General features: G+C 31.1%; 1 protein-coding gene across 3 annotated transcripts; it reads left to right on the top strand.

The window, feature by feature from the left end:
- Positions 1 to 252: 252 nt before the first annotated feature.
- Positions 253 to 4,963, top strand: LOC107478820 (uncharacterized). Of its 3 annotated transcripts, none has more exons than XM_016098956.3 (12): positions 253 to 449; positions 536 to 583; positions 659 to 710; positions 800 to 873; positions 960 to 1,087; positions 1,583 to 1,702; positions 2,239 to 2,406; positions 2,519 to 2,827; positions 2,925 to 3,275; positions 3,668 to 3,796; positions 4,136 to 4,203; positions 4,714 to 4,963. In XM_016098956.3, the coding sequence occupies exons 1-12, from the start codon at positions 425 to 427 to the stop codon at positions 4,715 to 4,717; spliced, it is 1,476 nt and encodes a 491-aa protein (XP_015954442.1). In that variant the 5' UTR covers positions 253 to 424; the 3' UTR covers positions 4,718 to 4,963. The 3 variants fall into 3 exon arrangements, with proteins under 3 accessions (XP_015954442.1, XP_015954441.1, XP_015954443.1); XM_016098955.3 differs by having other exon boundaries at positions 4,136 to 4,216; XM_016098957.3 differs by having other exon boundaries at positions 1,583 to 1,709; positions 2,279 to 2,406; positions 4,136 to 4,216.
- Positions 4,964 to 6,732: the final 1,769 nt, after the last annotated feature.

Raw genomic sequence — 6,732 nt, 5'->3', positions numbered from 1 at the left:
TAAAATATATTAAATCTTGATTAAACTTAGCAATTCAAGTGTAAATTCACTAAGAAAAGATAGAGAAGATGCTTACGCATCATTGTACACTTACTATCAATAATAGTAGTTTCTAATAGTGACCCGTTTAATAGCATTCTGAATATTGAGAAAGGGACAATGCTAAAATAAAAAGTGACGTTCATCTATAACACGATTAACAAGTTATTTTGCAATCAAGCTTTTAAGGCTAATGATAATAAATGGTTTGACGGTTGCAAAGGACCACAAGAGACAAGAGCTTATTTTTCATTGGATCGGATAACCATATCCATTTCTTCTTTGATACCCCTATCTCATCTTTCCCTCATTCAATGAAACTCTATGCTTTTGTTTTTGCTTCAACACTCACAATTCTTGTCTTTTTTTGAATCTTCTCTCTGCAATGCCAGGCACTATCATGGTTTCAGGTACTAACACTAACTAACACACACACTCTCAATTAATACTAGTTCAAACATTCTCTTATTTTTATTTCATTAACTTCATTTTGTAGTACTGGAATTCATGGATCTTCCATTATCTTCATCGACTTCCATAAGGGGTATGCAATTGGTCATGCTTTAGAACTTGTCCCCAATTAAGTCCTCTAATAATAACAAAGTGGTGATGCATGCAGTTTCCATGGGGAAGATAGAGTACCAAATCAGTGACAAGGGAAACTATTCTTTGTAAGATTAACTTAGAGAATTCTACCATGTTTTCTTTCCTTTTTTTTTGAAGAGTGCCTATAACATGTTTGTTTTATTGTCTAAACCAGCCCTTTAACTAGCCTCCGTGATGATTTGATTGTAAAGATTCTTGAGGCTGATGGGAATGAAATAGCGCGTACAGGTAACAGATTATTGTTCCATTTGAGTATTAGCAGTTGGTTTTCGAATTCAATTAGTGTGTAACAAGAAATAGAAATTAACTTGCAGGAATCCATGTGAGGTTGATATTAGAGAAAGGTGTTTGGGAAGACATGTTTACCCTTGGGGAAGGACACTTGCATTTGAAGTTGCAGTTCATCCTTAGCGACGAAGAGCGTGATAGAATTCGCATAATGGTGTATTTTCCTTATACAAACAATTCGTATTGAACTTATTCATATGAAAGATGATATTATTAAGTTAAAATGCCAGAGCTGATTACTTTATTGGTTCTATGCTAATGCTTAGGTAAAAGGAATTTTGTACATTTTATATATAGACAGAAATCTTCCGGTGACATTGACTTGCATAGATAGCATTTGATGTTGGAGTTATAATGGTGTAGACTAGGTTAATGAGTTTCATAGCTTCTTTGTGAATTCCATGGTTCTAAACTACAATAGCAGTTGTGCTGTAGGATATATGAATCTCGTAACATTCACTGCTATTGCTGATTGCAATTTAGAGTTATGATGAGTCCCTTTCATGGCAACCTATAGGATATATGTTTATAGTTATCATCTACATATATATAACTTCAAATTATGTTGAGTGGAGGATATATTGAAACTTATAAGCTTCCATATGAACCTTGGCGTTTATATATAATAACATCACTCTTGTTTTTTCAGAGACAATCTGCACTAAAGAAAAAACATGATGAGCTTCTTAGTAGTCGTCAAAGAGGTGCAGAAACCGACAGCAGTACTGTTATTGGCAATGATGCATTACCTTTCCACACAAATGATGAGGTCTCAGGTTTGATCTCACTTTTCTGATTAAATAAACAATGAAACCGCTGAAATTCATTGAAATTAACTGAAAGTAGAATTCAAGTTCAATTGAAAGTGAAAAGGAAATTAAATAATTAACTGATATGAAGGTTTTGTGTTGGAGAGAATGTAAAAGAGGTGTTTGGAAAGACTGAAAGAGAGAAACAAAGACAAAATCAAAAGGAAACATTGCTCTAGATTGAGCACAATGCAGGGAAAAGTTAGGGATTCATGGTATGTGATAAGGTTCTGATACCATATTGAACTTCATAGTAACGGAGAAAGATAAGAAAACGATTGAGAGAACTAGAAGTAATTTTAACGAGTGATGAAAAAGGTGAGTAATAAAAGTCATTACAAGGCTCATATAGAGACATATGATAATAACCGACTAGTAAATAAAATCTGATAAAACTTTAACAATATCCTCTAACAGAAACTAAAGCAAAAGCAGAAAGAAAACTAAATAGTTAAAGAAATTTTATGGTTACAAATTCGGTCCTGCATTTCCTCAGAGGCTTTTTCCTGATGTTTTAAGTGCTCCATCTTCTGAAGAATCAAAGAATCACCTTCAGCATAAAGCAGTTTCTCGGCTACATGGTCCTGTTGTTCTTTTCAACAAGGAATCTGATACTAGAGGCATAGCTGGTGGGGTTCAGCTTGACAAGAAGAAACTAAAACCAGTTAAGGATTAAATACTATGCATCACAGTCTCTTGCTCTTGCATTGTTTCAGCAAGATGAAATTGGGAGGTGAACTATAATGCTTGTTTAATGATAATTTCGCATGTTTTAGAACTCTGCAGATCAATATAAATCAACTAAACCAGTATTGCAAGTAGCTAATCTCGCTCAATCGCCTCACAAGGGTAAGAAGCCTATGAATCAGTCATCACCTGAGGGACAGTATCAGGAAATACTTAGTTCAGAAGAAATGGCAAATAGGTTAAGAAGATCAGAACAAAATGATTCTATGACCAATAATCCAATCCAACCTATGATGGAAGAAGATAGTCCGCAATATTTTGAGGTGAAAAGAGCGATGCGGAGAACTCCTAGTAATGTGAGGAAGATGATAAGTGCTTTCGAAAGTGGCATGGCTCAGGTATACAGTAACTGCTCAACTTTACAATGTCATTAACATTTTATTGGAGTATGAAAGTAAAGTCTTTGGAGTTCACATGTGATTTGTCTCAAAACAGGATATGAGACCTTACATTAAACCACCTCCAACAAAATATCAGTCAAGTAAGATTGAAAGAAAAGATTCATCCAAGACTCGGTACTTGGAGCAAGATAAGTCACAGGATGCCGAGCCGGCAGCCATCTTGCAAGAGAATGTGAACAAAAGAACAGATTCGAATGCCAGAAATAAATTGGACAAGTATTATCCTTTTGAAAGTTCTGGGGCTTGGATATTCCCAGATGAATCAAGAAAGATGTGCATAACAACAAGTGGTAAAAGCTTAAATGGTGTAGAGGAAAGTCAGGACAAAAAGTGCTTAAGCCATCAAAGAAGTTTGCATTTGTCACAGTTAGAAAATAAGGGGAAGGTATAAATAATTTTGGACATGAATTTGGTTAATTATTGTCTTTCACTAAAGCTTTAAGTTTCTATAATCAATGGAGAAGATGAGATCTCTCATATGTTAATAAGATAAGAGAAAAAAAAAAAGAAAAAGAAAAACTAAAAAGATTTTTATGTTGATTGAAGCATCCTGAAATGTGAAGGTTTTGTATCTATTTAGTAAACTTAAGCAACTTAGAAGTAATCTAGTCGCTAGATTAACTATGATAGATTGAGTTTTCCCTTCAGATAGAAACATATAAATTTAAATGAGTTAATTTGAAACATTTAAACTGAACTTTTGATTAAGAGAATCTGATGGTGTATTTTCTTCTTCCTTCTTGTAGTTTTATGTTAATCTTAATTTTTGTGCGGCAGAATGCAGAGCATTTTAGAACTGGAACTAAGGGGAGCAAGCATGAGAGGATTAAGGAAAGTAGAGGCTCTACGACAAGAGGTTCTTCTGCTGATAATGCAGATGAAAACTCTGGTGGGCCAGTTAATCAGGTTAAGATCAGTATTCAATTTGGAAAATTTTGTTTTTTCAACTTATTTTGAGTCTTAAATTTTGGTTTGATCTTGATAGTGGTAGTTTGAGGTAAAAGGATCACTGCTTTCACATTTGACACCTGCACCAATGGGCCCAAGCCACATAATTTAATGTGCATCAACAATGTTGCATTTATCCCCTTTCTTTTTCTTTTTTTTTTTAAATATTGGTTGTTAATTCTTAATTTGATGTAAAAGGAGGTTGCAGTTGTGTTGCTCTTTAATTAATTACTTGATGCTGTCAACTATTCTTGAAGAGTGATCAAATGCCCTTTTCCTTAACCTTCTTCCTTTCAGGTAATAAAAGTTGCAATCATTGTTGGCTTTGGAATACTTGTTCTCCTTACCAGACAAAGAAAGAAAAGGTGTGAAAATTAGGTAATTTCCTAGTTAGATTTCTTACTTGATCCTAGTAATAATATTGTTTTCTTGACGGTCAAGTGAAGCAATCAAGTGTATTTAAAAATATGATAAATGTAAATCTTGTGTAATTGGTGGATAATAAATTGCTTACTACATCAATTGTAGATTCACTTTATTTCAAAATGTCTCATTGGTACTGCAAGGAAGAATAAAAAATTGCTTGTTGTATTAGATAAATTCACATATAAATCTACTACTGCAATAATTCTATGGACACACCCTATTATTGCTCAATAAAACTTACCCCGTTCCTGACAGATTTTAAAATTTTGTTATCTATGTGTGCAAGGACATTATTTCTGGAGAACATTAATTAAGATTATCCTATAATATAAAAATTTCAAAATAAAGGCAAAGAAAGTAAAATAATTATATTCTCCATCATTTTATGAAAATGAAGCATGCCACTTTGAAAGCTTGCTAAAACTAGTTGTCAATATATTGTATTGCAGATAGAACCTTCTGTTGGAAAATTTCAACTGCAAGGATCATCTGAAGGGATGCAGAATTTTGTGGATTTTCTGTGCAATAATCTAGATTCTTTCTGTCAAATACAATGACATGTTTACAAAATAACAAGCAAGTTTCCCTTTGGAGCATGTGAACTACCACAATGTAATTATATTCATCCCAAACATCCTTTTTAGCCGTCACAATTTATCAATTAAAGAATACACGCTTGAGGGCAAATAATTATGAAAAGTGTTACGAGTTTTATCAATTTGGTCCAAATAATTATGCTTCTTTATTCTTCATGTGATTAGTATAAGGAAATTCTAACTAAAACCTTAAGCAAGAATTCTAGAAGTTGGTTTACAATTCTCACCCACTTTGTGCGCGAGCTTTCGGCACAGATTACAACTTAGAATAGAAATCTAGAGCAACTAGCAAACGTCCAAAATGTATAGACTTATAATAACATTGGCTTTGATACCATATTAGAGTTTAGTGAACTTAATTAAGAAAAGTTAGTTTTAACTTTTAACAAGCTTTCATTAACTTTCCTCAACTAATTACCTAAGTACGAGAGATGGTATAGAATTGAATTAAATTTTATGAAGAATTGAATTTCAGTCAGAATTAAATTGAATTCTAATGTTTAAAATGAATTAGTAAAATTATAAAATTGAATTGAATATGAGTGTTTGATATGTTTATCAAATGAATTAAAATTTTATAATGGACAACTTTATCCTTTAGTAATATAACATTATATTTAAATAATAAATATATTATTTATTAAATTATATAAAATAATTAAAAAAATTTATTTTTATAACTAAAATTTTCTTTGACAAAAATTTGTTCACCTCTTTTAAAGAAACAAAAATTGGATTAATTTAAAAATATTAAATTTAAAAAATATTATTATTAATTAAAAAATTAAATAGTTTTCTAGGGTTAATTCCAACGAAAAACCAACAATAAAAAAATAAATATGAACTATCAAGAATCAACTTGTTCACATAACAATTAAAAAGAGGCTAGTTATTAACAGCAAATTATAGTAACTATTTCATGTTATTAAAATAAAACAAAAATATGTCACTTTTTGCTAGTGTTATGATTGGCACAACTTCATTTAAAATATCAGACGTATTGACAAACGCTTAGCATCATTAATCTAAGTTAAACACATAAAATTTTTATGTGTGGATATTTTAGGTATATATTATATAAAGTGAGTTGAAAGAAAGAGGAGAAGAAAATGAAGGTGGTGAGAAAATAGAAAATTTGTGTTAAAAGGTAGGAAGCGCTGACAAAAAAGTGAATGAGAAAAGTTAAGAAGTAATTAAATTATAAGAACATTTTAGATATTTTAAGTTTTAAGTGAAATCCCAATAGAATAGGATTTTAAATCGGAGTTATTTGGGTTGGAATTGATTTTGAGAGAAAATAATAGAATTGAATTGAATTACATCTAAATTAATTTAATTATTTTTGTTTCAAATCAAACACTGAAATTGAATTCGATTTCTGAAGTTTCCAAACAGCCTGGAAAGTAAAAGTGGTGCTTATGAACTCGTTAGTCATCACCAAATAGAAATGTCATTCAATTGCTGTCACTTATAGATTATTTTCAATTATGAATTTCATGAAGAACAAACTCAGAAATGAAACAGAAGATGGATTTTAATTAGGGCAAACATTTAGTAAACACTTGCAACAATCATGTCATTTCACAACATTTTACTACATCTGATTATAGTTTACGTAACTAATATTGCCTTATAAAATGTATAATTACAGGAAAAAAATTCAAAGTGAGAATATGACAATAATAGAGTAAATATCGTATCAAACGCAAATCAAAATGAGCATTGTGAACCACTTTCTTGTTCAATTATTGAAGTGCATGCTTTAATAATTTTCTAATTGTTGATGGATTAATTATTTAAATTTCAACTTGAAGAAGCTTGCAATGATGAACAAATATTAGGTCTTAGCTAGAACATAACAATTGCAAAATA

This window comes from Arachis duranensis, chromosome 3, assembly GCF_000817695.3.
Source record: "Arachis duranensis cultivar V14167 chromosome 3, aradu.V14167.gnm2.J7QH, whole genome shotgun sequence".
Lineage (NCBI taxonomy): Eukaryota > Viridiplantae > Streptophyta > Magnoliopsida > Fabales > Fabaceae > Arachis > Arachis duranensis.
This window is presented reverse-complemented; position numbering and strand designations above follow the sequence as displayed.

Coding starts and splice junctions, on each gene's coding strand:
- LOC107478820 (XM_016098955.3), top strand. CDS start 425: ATGCCAGGCACTATCATGGTTTCAG. Junction 450..535: donor AGGCACTATCATGGTTTCAG/GTACTAACACTA, acceptor TTCATTTTGTAG/TACTGGAATTCATGGATCTT. Junction 3,276..3,667: donor AGTTAGAAAATAAGGGGAAG/GTATAAATAATT, acceptor TTTGTGCGGCAG/AATGCAGAGCATTTTAGAAC.